The 23,440-nt window shown below is 46.4% G+C and overlaps 1 protein-coding gene across 2 annotated transcripts in view; it reads right to left on the bottom strand.

Annotated features, from left to right (window-relative positions):
* EPAS1 (endothelial PAS domain protein 1) overlaps window positions 1-23,440 on the bottom strand; it is a 90,299-nt gene that overhangs the window by 66,123 nt on the left and 736 nt on the right. The window contains exon 1 of one of the 2 annotated variants that reach the window (XM_008054044.2): window positions 22,851-23,034. In XM_008054044.2, coding sequence (XP_008052235.1) covers window positions 22,851-22,876 — 26 coding nt within the window. In that variant the 5' untranslated portion in view covers window positions 22,877-23,034. Of the gene's footprint in view, window positions 1-22,850; window positions 23,056-23,440 lie in introns of those variants that run through there. The other variant, XM_021710438.1, reaches the window with a different exon arrangement.

A 23,440-nucleotide genomic window follows, 5' to 3' on the forward strand; every position in this document is an offset into this window, starting at 1 on the left:
TGGAAAGGACACCAAAACCTCCATGTTTGAAATCTACAATGATCACGGCAGGTTCCTAACAGTTTTCCTCATTTACTTTGGCTGGTCACACTCCAAGCATATCTGCTGTGAAAAAGAGACACTCGGCTAAAAATGGAGATTTGGCTGTGGCTCTCTGGCGTCTTCACCCAGTGGCTTCAAAATCCCCATCCTCTTTCCTGTTAATGAAGGTTTGCTTCGATCTTTCCATTAGCCCACAAACTACTATTAAAAAAGCCATTTATCAAATTAACACAGAGGACTGCAAAAGTCATCTGCAAGCGCCGTGCGCTTTTCCACGTAGAAGTTGCCATGCCAACAGCAGCTCCATGCTCATGGTACAGAAGTGTCAATTTCCACAAAGTCCTGTTTCATAATTCTGAGGACCCATTCAGTCGTGCTGCCCTTTCCACTCCCCAGTGTGCACCCAGGGCAAGGACCCCACCAAAGTCAGGTAATGACTAGGTAAGGGGAAAATTATAAAACCTACTTGCAAAACTTCTACACATCGAAAGCTTTGAAAAGCAGGCAAAGATTATTATTTCCTCTCTTTAACTCCTATTCCCATCTTCATTCCTCAGGAATACAGAGTTAAGAAAATTGATGTAATCACAGTCTGGCCAGTAATTCTAGAAAAAGAAGTCCGGGGTGAATAAATTGAAGGAGAGACTATAATTATGCAAATTGTTTTGATAGATCATTTGCCTGGAGAGCAGACAACTATAAACAAAATGAAGTAAAATCCTTGGATTCCGCTGTTGCCAAATTTTGTTACGAATTTCATTTTTAAAGATATCTGAGAACTTTTAGATAAATGTGTTTAAACTGACTGGCATTTTCACACTTTTTGATTTAGACAAAATAATTTGAGACAGAGAGTTTTAGAAAACAATTTGTCTTGACTAAAAAGTAAACCTAACAAGCAATTCTCAACCACAAGCAATTATCCCCAGCCTCATACTGAAACTTCTGAATAAAACAAAGAAATACTCAATCCAGTTTTAAAATGAATCAAAGACAATAAGCACATGGTGCAGACCCCTGGCTCCAGAAAGAACAATAATCATCACTATGTTAAAGTTTATTATAAATCTATGCCACACTTCCCACCACCATCAGCAACAGAAGAGAAAAAACTAATCACAACCCTTAAAAATATACAACTTTCGGGGATGAGATAAAACACTGTGCTGATAGTATCTTTTTCAGCTACACTGTTGGCTTTTAAAAATAATCTTCCAACTCTAAGCAAATCTGAATGATACTATATATTTGTTAAAGTTTTCACAATGCAATCATGTAACCAAAAACTATTTGTCCTCCCTAAAGCTATTGAAATAAAGAAAAAAATATTTAAAAGCAAATAAATAAAATATATTTTTTAAAAAACTATTAAAAATAAAGTTTTCAGTATTGTGAAAATGCTACTGTTATAAAGAACAAAGGATATCTTTTTAAAGACATGCATTGTGTCACAAAATTTCAGGAGAGCAATACCAATTAAAACTTGAAATGAGCAGGGTGCAGTGGCTCACACCTGTAATCCCAGCACTTTGGGAGGCAGAGGTGAGAGGATTACCTGAGACAGAGGTTCAAGACCAGTCTGGGCAACATAGCAAGACCTCTTCTCTACAAGAAATCAGCCAGGTGTAGTGGCACACACCTGTAGTCCCCAGCTACATGGGGGGCTGAGGTGGAAGGATCACTTAGCCCAGCAGGAGTTTGAGGCCGAGATGAGTCTGAGCTGTGATCATGCCACTGTACTTCAGCCTGGGCGACAGAATGAGATTCGGACTCAAAAAAACAAAAAAACTTGAAATGGAGCTTATTTGAAATTTTGGTCACATGAACGCCACTGAAGAAATACCCGTTCTACCAGCTAGTGCTCCTTGCTCAAAGCAGACACATGGGCCATATTGGGAGATCATTTTACCCAGTGAGAACGGGCCCAGCCCTGGAAGCTGTCATCATTGCAGCCTCTTCCTATATAATCAAGTGAATTATTCTAAGCCTAGAGAAAGGCACATAACCTTTTATTTTGTAGTTATTTCTGAGACTCCAGAGTTAACACATTGGTCAGAAATATAGGAGACATGCAGCTTTTCAGATGTGAAAATAATCTTTAGGCTTGTTGTAGCTTGTTTTCTGAACCTGGACATGTTGATGTCCATGAAGATACCTCTATAAGCAGAATTTAACAGATATTTATTAAATCTTGGTGTCGTGATAGTTCTGACATATTACTGTGGAGCAACTGCATTTGCACAACAGCATATAACATGACGATGCAGACATACCTCGTTTTATGGTGCTTCACTCTCTAGGGCTTCACAGACATTGCATTTTGTACAAATTGAAGGTCTGTGGCAACCTTGCCTCAAGCAAGTCTATCAGTGCCATTTTTTCCAACAGCATGTGCTCATTTCCAGTCTCTATGTCACATTCTGGAAACTCTCGTAATAGTTCAAACCTTTTCATGATTCTTATACCTGTCATGGTGATCTGGATCTTTAATGTTATTATTTTGTTTGGGGGCACCAAAAACCTCACCTAGATAAGATGGCAAACTTAATAAATATTGTTGTCTGTTCTGATTGCTCCCTGTCTCTCTCCCTCTCTTCGGGCCTCTCTATCTCCTGAGATGCAATAATATTGAAATTTGGCCCTATAATGCCTCTAAGGGTTGAAGTGAAAGGAAAAGTCACATGTCCCTTACTTTAAATCAGAAACCAGAAATGATTAAGCTTAGTGAGGAAAGCATGTCTAAAGCCAAGGCAGGCCAAAAGCTAGGTCTCTTGTGAATGCAGAGGAAAAGTTCCTGAAGCAAATTAAAAGGGCTTCTCTAGTAAACACACAAATTATAAGAAAGTAGAACAGCCTTATTGCTGATAGGGAGAAGGTTCTAGTGGTCTGGATAGAAGATCAAATCACCCGTGACATTCCCTCAAGCCAAAGCCCAATCCAGAGCAAGGCCCTAACTCTCTTCAATTTTATGAAGGCTGAGACCAGAGAGGAAGCTGCAGGAAAAAGTCAGGGCAACCCCTTCGGGTCCCTTCCTGCCATGGGAGCTTTTCTGTCCTCTCAATAAATATTGCTTTCTCATTACAAAAAAAAGAAAAGTCAGAAGCCAGAAGAGGCTAGATCATGAGGTTTGAGGAAATAAGTGGTCTCCATAACACAAAAGTGCAAAGGTGAAGCAGCATATGCTGATGGAGAAGCTGCAGCAAGTTATCCAGACGAGCCAGCTAAGCTCATTGATGAAGGCAGCTACACTAAACAGCAGATTCTCAATGTAGATGAAACAGCCTTCTATTGAAAGAAGATGTCATCTAGGACTTTCATAGCTAGAGAGAAGAAATCAATGGCTTGCTTCAAAGTTTCAGAGGGCAAGCTGATTCTCTGTGGTTATGGGCTAATGCAGCTGGTGACTTTAAGCTTTAGACAGAAAATCCTAGAGCTCTTCACAATTATGCTAAATCTACTCTGCCTGTGTTCTTTAAATGGAACAATAAAGCCTAGTTGATAGCACGTCTGTGTATAGCATGGTTTACTCAATATTTTAAGCCCATTGTTGAGACCTACTGCCCAGAAAAAAAGATCCCTTCCAAAATATTACTGCTCATTGAGAATGCACCTGGTCACCTAAGAGTTCTGATGAAGATGTATAAGGAGACGAATGTTGTTTTCATGCCTGCTAACGCAGCATCCATTCTGCAGCCCATGGGTAAAGGAGTATTTCAACTTTCAAGTCTTATTAATTAAGAAATACAGCTTATAACATTGTAGCTGCCCAACCCAGTGGTTCTTTTGGTGGATCTGGGCAAAGTAAATTGAAAAGCTTCTAAAAAAAATTCACCATTCAAGAACATTCATGATTCATGGGAGGAGGTCAAAATATCAAGATTAACAGGAATTTAGAAGAAGTTGACGCCAGCCCTCCTGGATGACTTTGAGAGGTGTGATACTTCACTGGAAGAAGTCACTGAAGATGGGGTGGCAACAGCAAGAGAACTAGAATGAGAAGTGCAGCCTGAAAATGGGACTAAACTGCTGCAACCTCATGGTAAGCCTTGAACAGATGAGGAGTTGCCTCTTACAGATGGGAAAACAAGGGCTTTCTTGAGATGGAACCTACTCCTGGTGAAAATGACAACAAGGGATTTAGGATACTATGTGAACTGAGTTGGTAAAACAGCGGTAGGGTTTGAGATAACTGACTCCAACACTGAAAGAAGTTCTACTCTTGGTAAAACGCTATCAAACGTCATGGCACGCTGCAGAGAAATCTTTTGGGAAAGGAAGAGTCAATCGGTGGGACAAACTTCACTGTATTCTTATTTTAAGAAACTGCCACTACCACCCCAAGCTTCAGCAACCACCATCTGACCAGTCACAGCCATCATCATTGAGGCAAAACCAGCAAAAGGATTACAACTCACTGAAGGCTCAGAAGACCATTAGCATGTTTTAGTGATAGAGTATTTTTAATTAAGGTATGTACACTGGTTTTTAGACATAATGCTATTATGCTTAGACTACAGTATAGTGTAAACATAAAGTTCATATGCACTAGGAAACCAAAAAATTTACTCACTTTACTGCAATATTTGCTTTAGTGCAGTGGTCTGGAACCGAACCACAATATCTCCAAGGTATGCCTGTATTCTGTAATTGTATATCCATATTTACTATATAGAAGAAAGTGTGTTCACCAGTGTTATCTCTGGGTGGTGGAATTTTGGTGATTTTTATTTTTATCTCTATGCCTTCTTTTACTATGACTTATTATGGGGAACAAGTTTTTTTTTTTTGATAATCAGAAGAAAACAGCTTCTTAAAAAAATAATTTTACAGGAGGACAACTCACTAGAGGTAGACATATGTGTGAACATGCTCGCAGGGTCTCCCTGACTCCCTTCCAAAAACAATCTGGGGAGGGGGTGCTACCCCTCCTGCCTTCCACCACCCTTGGGGCCCAGAGCACCCCTGGGTGACATTCACACATCCCTGTGCTCCCACCACATCCTCCTTCCTCCCATCCCCCTACCTCCCCATCCCCCGGCCAGCAGCGTCAGTTTGCTGCTCCAGCGCCGGGGCCAGCCATTCAAGAAGCAAGGAAATATTATGCAAGAGCACAGGAAGTCAGAGGAGACAGGATTCTGGGCAGGCCTGGCAAGGAGTCTGTGTGAACTCCAGTGAACAAGCGGACTTTGCTCAGTACGGCCGAAGCCCGCAGAAAGCCTTCCCAGGGTAACAGAGGAGAGCCGTCCACCTCGTGTCTCCGTCCAGTGGGCGGCCATCCAGAACTGGATGTACCTGATGTGAGGCAGATAAACCCAAGTCCCAATATTTCTACTCCTCTGGCCCAGGTTCAAGGTGACTCCCCAACACTTAAGTATCATGACTCACCTCTGTCCCACATACACCACCACCCCCCTGCCCCAGTACAATATGACTTCATTCAGTAATTTTCAATGTGTTCCTCTCATGGCCACCAGCTCTCTAGCTCAGTCGTCTCTCTCCCTGCCTCAGACTGGAGGACACTGCTCGTGTCAGCCGTCTGAGGTCACTATCTGTCCTGAGCACTCTAGATGCATTCATATATGTATGAATCATAGTCATAATAAAGCCCTCCGCCCACTCAGCAGCCTGCTTCCTTCTGCCTGGCATAGGGAGATGGAGACCCTGCCCCTCCTGCTAACACAGCCACCCCCTTCTGTAGAAACCACTGTGCAGCCCATCTTCTGTCTCACCTCAGCCCACATCCCTCTTGAGGATGGAGATCCTGCTACTGACATGGAAGTGGGCTGGGCCATGCCAACAGTGACTCCCAAGTCTCTGCCTCTCCCCTCCAACACCATCTCCTCTTCTTGGAGAACGGGAGTTCCTTTCTCCAGCCCCTCCACTGATCATCTTTTGTCTTCCACCTTCCTTCTCCTAAGGGTGCACCTGGAAACAGGAGTCAGAACCAGGCTCCACTTGAAACTCACTTCACAATGGAGCTAGAACCCTAGAAGGGATCTGTGTACCTATTTTGTCTGGTTTCCATCTTCTAGTCCATTTTAAAGGTGGAGAAACTGAGGCCCAAAGAGGTTATCTGGCTGGTTAGCACTTGTTTTGCCTGTCCAGCAGGCCACAGGAATTCTACTAGACACACAAAAAGTACATTTTTCCTAAGCAAAAAGGGCCTAGATGTGAGTAGAGGGATAGCCAGGGCTGGGCAGAAGGCGTCTGTGGTCCTAGGACCCCCATGCCCCTTGGCCTCTATGGAGGGGCAGGCCATGGTATTTCAACACACAGAACCGGCCACATAGGGAGTGGCACCCTCCCAATCACTGCCCCTGGCCTGACAATTGCTAACTGTGGTATGAACCGACAGTGGCATTCTCTTGGGACTCTGTTGTGTATTTCCAGACGCCACCAACTCACAATGGCCTCTACTCCTCCGGTGTAAACACTGCCAAATAAGACAAACAATAACATCACCACGACAGAAAAATACGGTGCCAAGAGAGACAACACAGACCCATGGAAAGAGTGTAGGGCTGGGAGCCGTTCACGTAGGCACTGCCATTTTCTGCCTTTGTGATCACATTTTTGTGCCTCAATTGTTTGAGTTATATGACGAAAATGATCTCCATCAAGAGCTTTGGAAAAAATTAAGCACTGAACAAATATAAGAAATGATAATGTTGGGCAGGGCACAGTGGCTCAAGCCTGTAATCCCAGCACTTTGGGAAGCTTGAGCCCAGGAGTTTGAGATCAGACTGAGGAATATAGTGAGACTCCATATCTACAAAAAATAAAAAATTAGCCGGGCATGCTGGTGTGTACCTGTAGTTCCAGCTACTTGGGAGGCTGAGGAGGGTGGATCGCCTGCGTCCAGGAAGCCAAAGCTGTGGTGAGCCGTGATTGTGCCACTGCAAGCCAGCCTAGGTGACAGAGTGAGACCCTGACTCAAAAGATAAGATAAAATAAAAGAAAAAAATTATAACACTGAGGACAAAGACTCAACAACCCTGGAATAATTCACTTCAAAAATATTTCAGAAGCACCTCATATGGGCCAGGCAGTATCTCAAATGCTGAGGATATGATGGCAAGTGTGTAATGCATAGTTCCTGCCTTCATGGAGCTTACAAACTGGAGGGAGTGGGGGTGACAGATTATAAGCAAATAAATAAACTACAATATGTGGGAAGTGTTCTTAAAAAAAAAAAAAAAAAAAGCCCGGGCACGGGGGCTCACACCTATAATCCCAGCACTTTGGGAGGCTGAGGTGAGATTGCCTGAGCCCATGGGTTCGAGGCCAGCCTGGGCAACTTGGTGAGACCTCATCTCTACAATAAATCTTTTTAAAAAATTAGTCAGGCATGGCGGCACGTGCCTGTAGTTCCAGCTACTTGGAAGGCTGAGGTGGAAGTATCACCTGAGCCCAGCAGGTCAAGGCTGTAGTGGCCGCGGGCATGCCACTGCACTCTAGACTAGGTGATAGAATGAGACTCCAACTGAAAAAAAAAGAACAGGATGGAGACTAACCAAGGAAGGTCAGAAAAGACTTCCCTGAGGTGGCAATATTTAAGTGAGACCTGAAGACCAAAGTCAGCTGGCCAGTCTCATGGGTGAGATCAAGAGAGGAATAAGCTTAGGAAGGCACAAGAGGTGTCAGAGATGTTACAGATGATGGATCTGAGGCCAGAGTTGAGTGACCTTCCATGTCTCATCTCACAACAGACTTTTAGACTCCAAGCCTCTTTCCCACTTCTAATGATATTAGGAAGTCAAGGTATCTTCTAGGCGTTAGTACTCTCTCTGTTTCTAGATATTCCTTTCAATAGTTTGACCTCTTAAAGACTTTGGGCAAGTCACTTATTCTAAACTTTAGGAGCCTGCAATCAGATCTTGCTCATGAGACACAAAGCAACAAGTAGGACTTAAGTAGACTTAGTATGTGGATATAGCTCTTTGGGTTTAGAGATCTGGGCGTGTTAACCTGAAAACGAATTCCCATTCTTGCTAGGACGACAGCTGGCATGAATCCTCTTCACCTCCACAAGTGATGGGGGAACCGGCCAGACAGGGAATGGGGCATATGTGAGATCAAACCATTTACCAGGAGTCCTGAAAGTTTCCTTGGTCTCTTGGTGTTTTCAGATCTCCTCACATCTCAGGGTATGGGCAAAAAAATAACTCATACCCTAAGAGCATTATTGGCAAAATTCCATAATTCTGAAAAGCCAATCCAGGAGGGAAATTTCAAGGCCTGCAAGCAAGAGTTTCCTTTAACCTTCTTTTTTTTTTTTTCTTCAGGCATGTGCCACCATGACCAGCTAATTTTTTTGTTATTGTTTTTGTAGAAATGAGGTGTCGCCAAGTTACCCAGGCTGGTCTCGAACCCATGAGCTCAGGCAATCCTCTCACTTTGGCCTCCCAAAGTGCTGAGATTATAGGCGTGAGCCACCGCACCCAGCCTTATTTTTGCTTTTATTTATTATTATTATTATTTATTATAAAGATGTGGGGTACAATTCAGGGTTAGGTATACAAATATTGATTATGCAGGTACCCTTGTTGATGAGGTATGCCCCTCTCTCCCCTAGCAGTTTCCCTCAACTGCCAAACCCACCCCCTCTCCCCTGACAGTTAAGGTTCTCTTCCAACTGTAGTCAAATCGCTTCAACAAGCAATAATGTGCCTAATGATTATATTACTGTACTTGCTAATAATGATGCCTTGCAGGTCTGCACTTTATACTTTTCAAAGGTCTTTCTATTGAGATAATGGCTATAAAAGTGATTTTTAAAACATACTTTGAAAATGCACAGTTTTATTGACATTCTAGTTGATTTCAATCTTATAATAGTACTCTAAGCAGCGAGTATGTCTAATCCCACTTAGGAATGGGAAACATGCAGAGAGATTAAATTACCTGTCCTAGGTCACACACATCAGAGAAAGACCTAGAGTAGTCTTTCAAACTCCTAGAGACTTTTGAGACCTCCTCTGAACCTCATGTGGAGACCGGCTTTGCCAGGACATAAAAAAAGGGAAGGTGACACGGGAACATTTATGAACTGCTTGGCAAGACAAAGGCCAAGGAACACAGAACCCTTGTGGTCATCCTGACACTAATTTTGGAGGCAAAGAAATTCAAGTGGGTGAAAGTTTGTCCCTCTCCAAAATAAACATGCATTCTGCCTTTACCCTGAAGATTTAACTCAAGAAGAGTTAAATTGTTGTGGCTACCACTGTAGTATCAGGGCCCATACAAGGGGCTACAGGTAACCTAGAATCACAAGGCTTCTGTTGAGCTGGAGGGTGAGAAATGGCTTTGAATGTGCTCAGAAGGGTGGCTGAAGAAAGAAGGAATCAGTGCTCATTGTCTCCTCAGACTCCTTTCTGCCTGGGTTCTCTGGTCACCAGGCTTTCTCAAGGCTTGGAGCTGGCCAGAGGCCACAGTGACCACACCACCTTCAGGTGTGCCCAGGTGCCATCATCTCACTAAACAAGGCACTCAGCAGAGGCAAAGTTGGAATTTTTCAAATGGATTTTTTTTACTTCTCAAAGGAAGAGAAAAGAAACAACTACAAAGGAATAGGCGTGCCCACACTCACAGGTTTTGTGTTTACTCTAGTCACAGATTCACCTGATTAGGACATCTTCCTCTTCCTACCTGAGGCCTGCCTCGAGCTGTGAAGGAGGTGCTAGATTCAAATTTCTAGCCATGGGAAGATATGGGTAAATACTACTTTCTGGCCTAGGAGGTAGTGTCCCTGAGGCAACGTCCAGGGCATCAGGGAATCCCCAAGGCCATGGACAGCTGTTGGCTGGGCTGGGCTGCACTGTGCTCTGAAGCTCTCTGGTGCCTGCAATCCCCTCCTGGTTCTGACAGTCCCAGCTCCTCTCTACCTGGCTCCAGAGGGGCCTTCCCTGGGCTTAGGCCTGATGCTCAGCAGCCTGCAAGGAGGGCATTGCAGAGAGAACGATTATGGAGCAAACTGCTGAACCAACCAATCCTGCCTGATTACTGCGGGGATAGAAAAAGAATAAGAGACCAGATAGGCAGTTGTCGCTCTGAGGATAAATTCTAAGCCAAGTACATTCAGAAGCTATAGTCTCCCTGGAAGTACCATTGGACAAGGTGAGCTAATGTGACTTGGACAAGAATCCCTGGCCTCTGCAGGTCTCTGGAGTGAGATCTTCGCCAGTGATTTGGGCTCTCTGGCCAAGGCCTGGCCTACAAATGTTCAGCTGTGACCTTAAGTGCTTCTAAATTCCTCCAGAGGAAAGCTGCTGGGGGGAGATAAGAAACCCCAGCTGCCCTACTCAGGTGACTCCAGAAAGAAGGCTTCTTTTTCTTTTTTGTCTTCTGGCAGCATCAGCCCCAAAACATCAGAGCTAAGACTTTAGGGAATGGTATGGCCAAATACCAGGAAAGGAGGTCAAGGAATAGCCCAGCCACAGTGTTCCATTCAGGGCATGCGATGAACAGTTACTGGTAGAGATTGACAAAAGGGATGGTCTGCCTTGGCTGTCTCATTCCCTACACATAGTGGGGTGTTGAAGGGACTTTCCTGTCTTTCTATTTTGATGAGATGCAAAACCTAGACTCTGGAAGGAGAAAGGGTAAGAAGGAAGGGAATGAAAGCCTTATCAACCATCAAGCAGACAAAGGCTTTATTATCAGATCGTGAACCTGGGGATGAGGGTCACTACTATTTTGGGATACAGCAAGCTGTCCTCTTCCAGCTCCCACTCTGCACACTGGGAGACTCATACATGGCATTTATTATGCGGAGGGGTGGTGTGGGCCAAAAAGAAATATATACCCAAGTGATTCAGGCGCATTCACAGATGACTGATTTCCTAAGAGCTATGACGGGGGAGCCCTGAGGTCAATATGATCGAAGATAACCATGGCCTCCTCCAGCCACCCTTTGGTGCTCATACTGGAGGCACACTCCTGGATGGAAGGACAATGGGGTGCCCTGAACAGCGTCTCCTGTTCCAAAAGAGGAATGCATTGCTCTCCTAGCCCCAAGGCAGCCCAAAGATTTCATCACAACTTGACTCAGAGAGGCCTGTCCCTAAACTGCCCAACACCAGCCGAGGCCTGGTCCTCTTTTCCTATTTGCTTACAGAGTTCCACATTCAGTGCTGGAAGGAGCCAGCTCACCAGCCTGGCGTGCACACCCTGTTTATTCCTGCCTCTTCATTTTACTTGTACTGTTCACCTCTCCTGGATTGCCCCATACCCATCTGTCTATCCAAACTTGACCTAATCTTCTTCACACTCCTCCACTAAACCTCCTTCTAATCTATGCTAATCACTTCCCTTTCTAACTCTTCCCGGCACACAGGATCTATTCACCCTTATTCACTCTCAGTTACTATCAATCTTCCGCTGTTTGCTGACGTTTTATCTGAGCTTGTTTTGACTCCTAACAAGATGGCAACATCATAAAGATGAGGCTAGAACACCCATTAGCATAAACCGTCTTACACTGCTTTTAAACAAATCATTTTAGGAGACCTAAGTTCAGGGTCCATCTAATGCCTCTTTGTAACCTTGCTGTGTAGCAGGGCCGCTGAATTTGGTAGGGAACCTCTCAACATTTACACACAGTGACGTGCATCCCCATAAACCTGGCTACCTGCATGGTGGATATCCAATGAGGATAGTTTAAATTGATCTGAGCAAGCTGTCTTCCTGTGCTTCCAATCCTCCTCACCAAACTCCTAAAGTTTTGGGGTTTTTTTGAGTTGGAGTCTCACTGTTGCCCAGACTGGAGTGCAGTGGCCGCTCCCGACCACCGCTCCCGGCCACCACCTGCTGGGCTCCGGTGATCCTTCCGCCTCAGCCTTCCAAGTAGCTGGAATTACAGGCACACGCTACCATGCCCGGCTAATGTTTTGATTTATTGTAGAGATGAGGTCTCACTGCCCAGGCAGGTCTCGAACCCGCAAGCTCAGGCAATCCACTCACCTCAGCCTCCCAAGGCACGGGATTACAGGCTGAGCCACCGAGCCCAGCTCTAAAGTTCTTAACATAGAACTACTCAGTCTACAGACAGTTACTGAGCACCTAAATAGACCTCTATTCTGAATGCCGTGGAAAGGAAGAATGGAGGAAGATGACCAGGTCCCTGCTCTTGAATTGCTTACCACCTGAGTGGTGATCAGGGACAGGTCAACACACACACCCTCAAAAGCAAGTTATAAAAGCATCATACAAATAACAAGATGCAGACTGAAGACTGTATCCAAACACAGGAATAACCAATATGCAGCTAATCAGGGAAGGCTTCCCAAGGAAGACGGGCTCTGAACTGAGGGTTGGTACCTTCTTGCACAACTTTCCTATCTGGCTTTCTAGCTTTGAGATGAAGCTGGAGTACTTTGCTGTTTGGCTGGTGTTGCCTTAGTGTACAGGACATTCTTGAAGTAAAGCTTTGACATAATCCTAGCCTGATGTCTGCATTTGATGTAAACTCATGTAGCCACAAGATCTGCCTGTGGTTCACCCCAATTTTTTCTTTCTTTATAAAGAGAAAAAAGTAAAGGCCTTAAACCTATATGAACAGGGAAAGCACAGCCCAAGACACAGACTTTCCAAGTAACCCAAGGGACATCAACAAAGTAACTCTATGACTTTTTAAAAAACTAAACATAATTTCAGAGTCAAAAAAAGAAAAAAGCAAGGTACTATAGGGCACATATCAGAAAATTAGACATCTTTTCCCTTCAGCAATGTACAATATTATTGGAAAGGCAAGAACGAGTAAAATGCCATTAAATAACAAAGAAATATAAGCAGGCTCTTTGGCAGACAAAAGCTAGTAATGCATGGATTGGGGTCGCCAGTGTGGGAATTACTATGGAGGATTTGTGTAAGTTGGGAAGCTTGGGCTAACATGAGGAAAGTGAGAGCTATCTGAGTGGGAAATGAGGGAAGAAGCATTCACATGGAGGAACTAGTGTCTGGAACAGAGGTGGGAGTGAGTATGGGGGCACTGCCCTGGGCTGAGGAGGAGGTTTGTGCATCAGGAACCCAGGAGACAAATTGAATGACGGAGAATGGGGTGCGGGAGCTGGGGTCCCTTGTTGTCACTGCCACATAGGCTGCCATTGAGAAGAAAACTAGGACCATGTCTTTATTCAAGCACTGCATGTCTAGCTAATCCTTGGAGATCATTAAGAGAAACAAGCACATCTACAACAGAAATCCCTTTCCACTGGAAGACTCTCTGTGCTCCAAGGACAGGGCAATCCTGCTGGGGAGTCCTAGAACAGACAGGATGGGCACCATGTGAACCTCCTCTGAGGGGCTAGGAAAATTGTCTGGGCAGCCAGGAAGGTGACAGGGAAATGCATGGGGCACGGATTTCCATGGAACGCCCGAAGACTTCAGAGAACAGAAGGCCCCATGGTGGCCTAGCCACACAGACTAGGATGTCCCCCTGACTTCCTGACCACAACAGAGGGCCTCACTAAATGGGAGGCACATGTCAGCTGAGGTAAGAGCAGCGTGGCCATGGCAAGAAAGTAAAAAAAAAAGCGAGAAGAGCCTTGGCTCCCACGCCCCACCTACCATTAATACCCCCAAAGTCCCAGGTACAGAATAAAAGACAGACTCCCACTGTACAGTGATATGGTGACATTTATAGAAGTTCCCTTGTCACCAGTGAAATGTGACCTTCATACTTTCCTTATCTTAATATCTGGGTAAACATTTGTTGTGCAAGCACACACATAAAGGTTCTAAAGGTGAAATGTAGTGTGTCCAGTAACACCACGCTGCTCCAAGCCCAGGCATCAGAAAAGCCTTTTGGCTCTGCCCGTGACTTCTCTCCCCCTTTACCCTGGGCACCAAAATTAGCTTTGTCGACCTCAGCCAGGGCTGGAGTAAACGCTGCCATTCTAAAATAGCATCTGAGAACTCTTGGAAACACAGGAGAGGAATATGAGGGGACAGTGCTTTACAGAAACTTATCGAGAAAGCAGTTTCACTGCAGTGCTTTTTTAACTAAATAGATGGGAAATGAGCATGATGAGGATTTATTTTGGAATCTTTATACAGTGACAATATTCTTCTAGCTCCCTAATTCCCCCACATGGTGTAGTTTATATTTCCCAATTCACTCCATTAAGCATGATTGTTTTCATTCAGAAAAATATTGTAGGGGTAATATGTTCATAAAAGGTTTATCAAATGACTTGTCTCTCGACCCTAAATTTTACTTTACTAACTTGCACAGTCCTATTATTTCTAGAACACTCTCTAAAAACATTTGTCCCATTTCCCCATATATTTGATAGTCCAGAAGTTCTTCATAAAATTGTCTTGCAATTCAGAAGAAAGGCTTCTCAAAAACAGCCCCTCAACCAGCACAATTTTCTGTTGTTTCTACGTGGAATTTATAAGCAAAGTCAAGTCACTGATTTTTTTTTTCAGTGTGCTTAAAGGCACTCTTTCCTGCAACTGTGTGTGACGTATTTTCCAGGACAATCTTTCCCAATGCTCCAAAGTACTTCAGCAACAGGAAGTCATAAAGGTAGGAAGGAGGCCTGTAAATATTTGCAGTAATTACTCATTAGTAATGAGAATAGTTGGCATTGAGTGTTGAGCCACCCTTTTGTGCTCCTGGCTCATTACCTTGTAACAGGAGCCCAAGGTGGTACACAGGGGCCCAGCCTCACGTCAGACACCTGGGTCCACTTCTAGGTTTTTACTTCAGACACTGTGGTCTGCTTCTTTCAGTAGCGCCATTTCCAAATATAAAGTGAGGAACATGCATTGTTCTTCCTTCCTCCTGTCCCCTACCCAGAGGCAGCCAGACATATCTTACACAACGTGGTGACAGTCTGAAACATTTCCAACAAGACTAAAATATGTGCATTTTTTAATACTGTATTAATACAACATCAAGAGACAGCGAGAAAAAAAACAGCATTTGACTAGACACAGCACGGTGATTTAAATGATGATTACCAAAAAATAAGCATATACTTTAATTGATGTCTTTTAAAGGATGTATTAAAAAAATGCTTCTGAGTGTTCTCAGATTGATCCCATGTGTCTTCTTATTCATAGCCAACTACTGACTCCCGGAAGTCACAGGCCAACATTAGGACACCTCAGACTAAAGATGAGACCAAGAAACTCAACTAAAGCTGTTACAAAGTCGATGAGCCTCTAACTACTGGGTGTACCCCCAGCATCTGGAAGCAGCCAAGAGGGCAGTGGGAGTGAACCTCCAGCATCACAATCGTGAATGGAATGGACCTATTGCTCCGCCCATGTGTTTGATAACACAACTTAACCACATAGCATCATGAATCTGTTATGATTCCTAGCACTTACCTCTGAGGTTTATTTTATTGGAGGGTTCCACGGCCTGGAGCGGGGTGTGCTCAGGAAGTCACTGAGGGTACACAAGAGATTTCTAACAATTCACCTTCATGGCTTTGTAGAACTGAGAAAATGTCAGATGGATGCATGCCAAATACATTTATCTGTAAATAGGGTCATTTTCCTTATTGACAGCCACCCTTTCCGAAATATTTTTGTGAGAAAAGGTTCTGCTTCTCAGCATCATTACCTGGCGTAAAAATGACTTGTAACTTTAAAACTGAAGAATCTTTCCAAGTTGGGGGGGAAAATGTGCCTCCTGGGAACATGTGAAGTTTCAACGGTGACGCCACATAATAGGAGTTTCGGTGACATACAAGTGGCCTAAGGCAGCCAAGCAAACCAGTATTTCTTGAGAAATCAGAAAAAAACAGGCCACTTAGAAGCAGGTAACATTCTCATCCATTCCACACCTGTCTCTTCGACTCCAGGGATCTCAAAGGTCCCGCCACTCTTGACTTTATGCTTTCCGATCAGTTCTGTGTCTTCCAACAGCGGGATCAGACAACTGGCACCAAATTACGCCCAACCTCTACTTGAAAATCACAGATGCTATTGGTGGCACACACCCATGGATGGCCATGGCATGGGACCGTGATAGGCAACTGCTAACATGGCTTACTTCTCTCTCTGTTATGACACGTGTCCATGCCATTCCATTTGACAGCACTGAGAAGACTCAGGAGGACCTCTAGGATCACATGGCAGAGGCCAACAGTGTGATGGCTGTGAAGGTTCAGGGCTCATCAGAGAAAGGGCTCTATAAAAATGCAGCAGACTATCATCACAACAATCATTGCTATTCTTTATCCCCCCATCCATTCTTTCCTTCCTGTGCTCAGGATTTCAAAAGATCAAAAGAGCCAGAGGAAGTCCTGTGCATCTTGATTTGGAGATGGTTCTTCAGAAGCCACAGAGGAAGAGCTTCTAATGGGTTCTCCTGCACAATGGAGTCCGAAGGCTGAAGTAATTATTGAAGTCTTGCCACCAGAGAAGGGTGGGAAGTGGAAAGAAAGCTTTGAACTTCTTGGGGGCAGTAGTGAACCCCCTCCTATTGGAGTCGAGGAAAACCCATGAAAAGTAAGACATTCCAGGAGTTCTAAGTCCACCCTTTAGATCTTCAATCCCTATCTGCGTGTGAGGTTTGATACGAGTGATGAGTCACAAAAGAGAAAAGTAATTATAGTAATTACAAATACAACAACAAAAGGAGTTATCGTTGATAGAGTGCTTACCACGAGTCAGGCATGGTATTAAATGCTTTATAGTCATCTCAGGTAAGGGAAGGACGTGTGGACCAGTGGTTAAGTGTAGACTCTGGAGACAATCGACCCCAGGCCACTCCTGGTTCTGCCTATGCTACCTGCATGACCTTGGGTAATTAACCTTTCCTTACACCAGTGTTCCCATCAGTGAAGTGGGGATAATAGCAGGGCTTATTCGACAGGGCTGTTTTGAGGATTAAAAGAGTTAATCTACATCAAGTTCTGAGGACAGTGCTGGCACAAGTAAGACTCAGTGTCAGTTTTTTGTTCTGTCCCACTGTCTGTATGATCTCTCTTAAGGACACATACATTCCTGGTACATGAAGGACCTCCAAATAACTGCTTGAGGATGGTGGAAAATGTGAGGATAAATTTATTTTCTCAGTCACTTTTAGAAGTCTTCACAAAATGAATCACACCAGGATTAACCCTGTGTGGGACACTAGGCACTCTTTCCTTCCATGACCGAGGGCAGACATGTAGGTGGACAGACAAGCTAGCCAGGGACAGGACAGGTTAAGCTGAGCCACAGGCTCACACCTCCCTCCCCCTCTACAAGAGGGAGAGACAGTGACAGTATGGAAATGTAGGAACCGTCTGGGACTTCAACAGAACTCTGGAACTTCAACAGAACGATCCTGAGGCTGGGTGTGGCAGCTCACACCTCTAATCCCTAGCACTCTGGGAGGCTGAGGTGGGAAAATTGCTTGCGCCCGGGAATTTAAGACCAGCCTGGACAACATAGCGTGACCTTGTCTCTACAAAAATAATAATAATGAAATAAAATAAAGATAAAGATCCTGAAACATAAGCCAGTCACCAAATCAGTCATCCAAGAGCCAGGCTTGCCTTTGCCAGATCCTGGGACCTTTGAAAGGCTACTGAGAGCTAAACAGATTTCCTTCAGAGCAAGCTGCTTACACACATAATATCTTGCACACAATTTCAGAGATCTGCACACCATCCCCTAAAGCCCATTCATAAAGCCTGACTAAGAAGCTCCTGTCCCTTCATGGCCTTCCTGGAGTCATAGCTGTCTCCACTGTTGTACTCAGCGAAACAAAAAATACTACTAGATGGAAAAGATTTCCTGAAAAGTGGAAAAGCCTACATCTTGAGATAAGGAATGACAGCAAGTATTTTTAACTTTATTGAGCTAAAATCCTAGAGCACTGAGAATTTTCTAATTGGTTACTTCTATTTCTAAACACTCTACACAATAACAGAATCCTCTACCCCTATTATCTGTGAAGCCTTACCAGAGTCCCTCCTCCATGCTCCCACCCAACGTGTATAAAGAACAGCTAACACCCAATTTGGGGAGCCTTTTGGTGTTGAAGGACATGAGAGGGAATACACAATAGAAGCCCTCCCTGTTTTTACTTTCAGTAGCCCCACACATGGACTGAATTCCCTCTTTGACCTTCCATCAGAGCCTGTCTTTAAGTTGGTGGTCAGCACCTACGCTGTGTGATCCCAGGGACCCTAGGCACCAACCTATCCACCCTCAACCACACACAATACTCTTAAATAATTGTCTGATTACTATATGAAATGCTACTAACAGCTCCTCATCTTTAACTTTGAAATATTTGATTCCTTCAGACACATCATATGTAAGCTGTCAGCAACTTATACTTTAAGTTAAGTTTTCTTGGTCCTCTCTTTTTCTTTCTGAATCAGACTAAGTAACTTGGTGATAAGAGCCATATACCCTACTTTTAGTCTTTTCTTCAGCATTTTAGCCACATTAGGAGTAGATGTTCAATACTCATTGTTGATTTATATCTTGGTGTGAAGATCAGAGCTGGTTTCTATCATGAGAACAGGCAGCATGGTAGTGGGGGGCCGGGGGGAGTGGAAGCAAAGGGCACTGGGGCCCTGACAGCAAACATTGCTGACTTGAAAATACTGGTAGAAGCCAGGTCTGTTATGAACTACAGCCATGGACAGTACTGAAAGCAAAAGGGGAGATTCATTTAGCTAAAATGAAAAGGGAAACTAGCATACTGGTATAGGACAGAACTGGGGAAAAGACAAAAAAAGACTACTAGATGGAAAAGATTTCCTGAAAAGTGGAAAAGTCTTCATCTTGAGATAAGGAATGACAGCAAGTATTTTTAACTTTATTGAGCCAAAATCCTAGAGCACTGAGAATTATCTAATTGGTTACTTCTATTTCTAAACACTCTACACAATAAATTCCTAGAAGTTGATAATCACCCTACACACAGGCAGGCACATGACAAACACAGGGGGAAGGGAGAGGAGGGGGAGAAAGAGACAAAGAGCAGAGAGAGAGAGAGAGAGAGAGAGAGAGAGAGAGAGAGAGAGAGAGGGGAGAGAGACTGATTTACATTCAAAACAAATTAAACTGTTGTAGTCTCAGGATTTTCACTCCTAGTGAAAATGCCAACTCACCCAATACAAGAATCAATCTAGCAACTGCTTGAATGTTCTCAAGTTCACAAAGCAATCTGCTCCACTGGGGAGCAGTCCTTGCACTGATTTTGTTTGACGAGTTCTACCACTATAAGAATATATTTTTTCTAACTGAAATGAAGGGAGAGCACTAAACAATGAATTCATACTTCCTAAAGTTACAGGTACTAGGACCAGCACAACTCTGCTGATTCTGTTTTTTTGTTTTGTTTTGTTTTGCCAAAGGCAAACTAAATCACTCCTACTGTAGCCTGAAGGTTTTTATAATAGTTACAAAAGCAAATCTCTCTTCTATAAGGTTAGTGGCTGGGAGGATGTGATGGGGGAGGGCACCCTAATCTTTTGGAAATCATCCTCACTGTCTAGAGGCATTTCTGGACTCGGGGTACCCTTTTGGGAACTGGAAAATACATGCTTAATTTAAAGTAATAAACCAAGGTTCTGATTCTTCCCAGCACTAATTTTCCTTGTGACTGAAGCAGTTATTTAAGTTCTCTGGGCCTCAGTTTCCTTATCCAGAAAGAAAAATGTTTGATAGATGGTTTCCATGGTCCCTTATAAAACAATGCTTGACTCGACAGCAGCTAGACAAAAAACCCCCGGCCATAGCATTCTTCTGAATTTCGTGGAAGCTGTACGAATTAAAATTTTAATACCAGGACCAATGATGTGTTACATCAATTCTGTATCATCCTGCATTTCTGGTAATGTAATGGAAACAAATATCAAATGGGGGAGGCATATTTATTTTAAAATATGTTTAAACTTAGAAAAACAGACCAGCAAAATTTTTCCCTTCAGAGGAAAAATGATGAAGTTTAATGTGATTTAAGCAGAGAAACAACTAAGTTCAGCTGTCAGAAGGGAGGGAGAGACAATTTGAAAACTTCTGATCCAGACGTCTCCAATTCCCCTGCAGTGCCTGCACTAAGCAATATCTTAGAAGCACTCCTGGAAGGTGCGTAGGCCTAGGGCTGGCTTTGGGACTGGACTTTGAGCCCGGGTTACTCAAGGAGCTCATTTGCATTTACCTGAACCACTCTCCAATCCCCACACACCTAAGAACATCCACGCTCTTTGTTTCTCCTAGAGAAAGGACTCAGAAGTCAGAGGTGAGTCACCCACATGCTTTCCAGTTCTTCCTAGAATCCAGAATCCTGGCTGGTTAATGAGACCTCCACTTCACTCCCGATCGATGTGTGCAGGAAAAGGTGAGTGAAAGTGCAGTACCCTCACCCAATTTTGCTTCTGACATCTGCCATGTCACTGCCAATGCCCACTACTGTTAACAGTGGTACCTTCCATGGAGGCCAGTTAGTCAGCCTACCTTTAGAAAGCAAAATCATCATCAAACATTAACATGCCCATCGACGCATGAACGTTTTGGGACAAAATAATCTGCCCATTTCCCGAGGAGCCATTGCTAGAAAGAATTTTGCAAATGTTCTGTCCATCTTGTGTTGGGGGGCGGGGGAGAAATAGCTCTGCTAAGCCAAAGGAACACAGATCTTTTAAGAACCCACGGGCAGAATCATCAGGGAAGAGCTGAGGCCTCACACCACTCTTCTGAGGCCCTCAGGAAAGCTAGGACAACCACACACGACCACACCAACTTCCAATGTCTTGGCTCTCATAGTTTAGCTACTTCTTGGTCCCTAAAGAAGCCTGCGGCCAGGAATCAGAGGTAGGCAGGAAAAGTAAGCCTCTCAGAACAATTAGTTCAACAGGAACTGGACAACTCCTGGGGGAACTCTGGATGGCAAAGGACAGGCTGTTTGCCCTGCCATTCAGCGGCACAAAAATCCAGGCAGGTCGCCGAGGGCACTCAACCAGGCGCTTACACCGGGTGCAGGCAGGACCCGCTTTAGCTCTTGAAGCAGCCGCTCTCGCCCACCATTTGGGGTCTAATTACGCAACGCCCTTCCCGCTCCCTCCTTGTCCCCGCCAGCCAGCTAACGAGGGAGCTCTGTCGAAATCTTTTTCCCAGCTCCCTAGCGTCTCGCGACGATTATCGCACAGCTCCAAGCTGCACAGAGCCCGGCGGCGCGGAGGCGCGCGGGAGAAGCTGGAGCTTCACACATTTGTCCAGATTACCATCGGGCCCCACCTCGGCGATTGCGACATTCGCCCATACGCATCGCATCGCATCGCAGTTGTAAAATATTCCCTAAGTCCCCTCGGGGGCTCGGGAGCTCAGATCGCCGCAGAGGGGCCGTCTATTACTTTGGTTTTTGATAGTACCGTCATTGTTATTGACATCACGATTGGCTTTACAAAACGCACGGGAATCTTAAAGTCTTTTCCTGGCTTCGCTGCCCTCAGAAGACGCAAGACCCCCGGGCCGCCCCGAGGGCCCCGGGGACGCGCGGGCCGCGGGCTCAGGGGGCCCTCACGAGCCCCTGGGGGCGCGACGGTGACGTGGGGGTTGGGGGGAAGGGACTGCAGCCGGGGAAGAGGAGCGGGGCCCAACCCCTCCCCTAGCGATCCGCAGTAAAGGACCTGGGCGCCCGGCCAGGACCGGCGCGATTCGCTGCGGTTTATCAAATCCTTATCGCTGCCCCGAGGTGGGAACCGCCGCTTTCGACGGGAGCATACATGGCTTCTGGCTCCGGTCCCGCCGTGGAAGTCGGAACGAGAGCAAATCAATCAACCCAGGCACCGAGCCCCAAGCCAGCCACCCCCACCCCTTCGCGGCTCGGTCCTCCTCGTCCCGCGCCGCTGCACGGCCGCCAGCCGCTGGTCTCCCGCGGCTCAGGCGGTTCTTGCCCCCGCGCGTTCGATCCCAGCCAAGCCCCGCCGAGCAGCCGCCGAGCACGGGGCTGGACGCTGAGGCGGGCAGCACAGGTGGAGACAGGGGGAACAGGGGACCAAGCAGCGAGCCGCGCACATTCGCGGAGGCCGAGACCGTACCCAGCGCTGCGCCGCCACGCCGTTCCCACCCTCGCCCGGACTCGGAAAGCGGCCGGGAGAGGGCAGGAGGGCAGCGAGAGTTGGCCCGAGTTGCCTCTCACCCAGAGAGGCTCGCGAGGGCAGGCGGGCGGGTCGTGGCTGCCCTTCCCTGTCCTCTTAGGAGACAGACGCCCAACACTGCCATCCCCTTCCAGGACACCTGCCCCCGCAGGGCACTCCGGGGCACTACGCACTCTCCGGCGGAGTCGAGGTGCGGGGAGCAGGAAGGGGGTCCTCCGAGCCTTGGCCGGGTCTGGAGCTCGGGAGCGGGACCCTCTGCCGGGTCCTTGCGCGGCGCTCCGCATTCGGCCCCTTGTCGGTTAGGGGCGCAGCGCGGGTCTCGGAGCGCATTTGGAGGACCCCGGGGATCCGGAGAAAAGAGGCGTGGATGCAAGACCTGAGAACGTCGGAGACTTCAAACCAGAAAACTTTCAGAGCGCCGGCCACGGCAGTCTGGGTCAGGTATGGGAGAGTTTGAACGGCACCGCGGGCGCACTTCCGACCCCCAGGGACACCTCTCTGGGCCTCTGGGCTTCGTTGCGCGCGCGGATCCCCGACTCCTTCGAGTCAGAGAACTTTCCGCTGCTTAGTGGCAGGTCTGCGTCCCCAGACCCGGCACCTGCTCTCCCCTTTCAAGCCTTCCAAACCGACCCCCGGGCCCGAAGATCTCTCCGCGCTCCTCTGCCGACCGCTCTGGGTCGCGCCGGCCCCGCGCAGCCCGGCCGCCTAGGACCGGCTCCCGGGTCGACTCGGACGTCCGCTTACCTTTTCTTCTCCTTGTCAGCTGTCATTGTCGCTGTGGCCCTCTGAGACGCCGAGCACCTGGACTCCCCGGCCGGTGTGGGCTGCAGCCGCTAACTGTGCTGTGGCCCTCGTCCGCTCCCTGCGGCCAGCGCGGGTGTTAAAGGTGCCAAGAGCTCGCAGGTCCCGAGCGCCCCGCACAGTCGGGTGGAAGTTTGCGGGCGGCCGGCTGGGTGCGGGGGAGGGGATGGAGAAAGGTGACGGGGAGGAACCTGCCCGCGGAGGCGGGGTCGGGGAAAGGAGTGGGTGGAGGTTGTCAGACGCGACAAGGGGACAGCGAGGAGGGAACCGAAGTTCTTCTTTCCCTTGGAAAGGAGTCACTTGTCTGGGTGTTCAGAAAAAAGAAGTGGCTGCAAGGACGGGAGCTGGAAGAGTCGGAGGCCCGGCGGGCGCGGCTGCTGAGATGACCATACAGTCTCAGGACACTGCCGAGGATTGTACGGCCGCCCCAGGAGAGCTGGGGGGAGCGCAGCGACGCCGGAGCGGTGCGACTCCCGAGTGTGGGGCGCCGCGGCCGCCCGCCCACTTTAAAAACTCGGGCGGCCGGCGTGGAG

The sequence above is a fragment of the Carlito syrichta genome, unplaced genomic scaffold (assembly GCF_000164805.1).
Source record: "Carlito syrichta isolate Samal-C Ts95f unplaced genomic scaffold, Tarsius_syrichta-2.0.1 Scaffold288978, whole genome shotgun sequence".
NCBI classification, from domain to species: domain Eukaryota; kingdom Metazoa; phylum Chordata; class Mammalia; order Primates; family Tarsiidae; genus Carlito; species Carlito syrichta.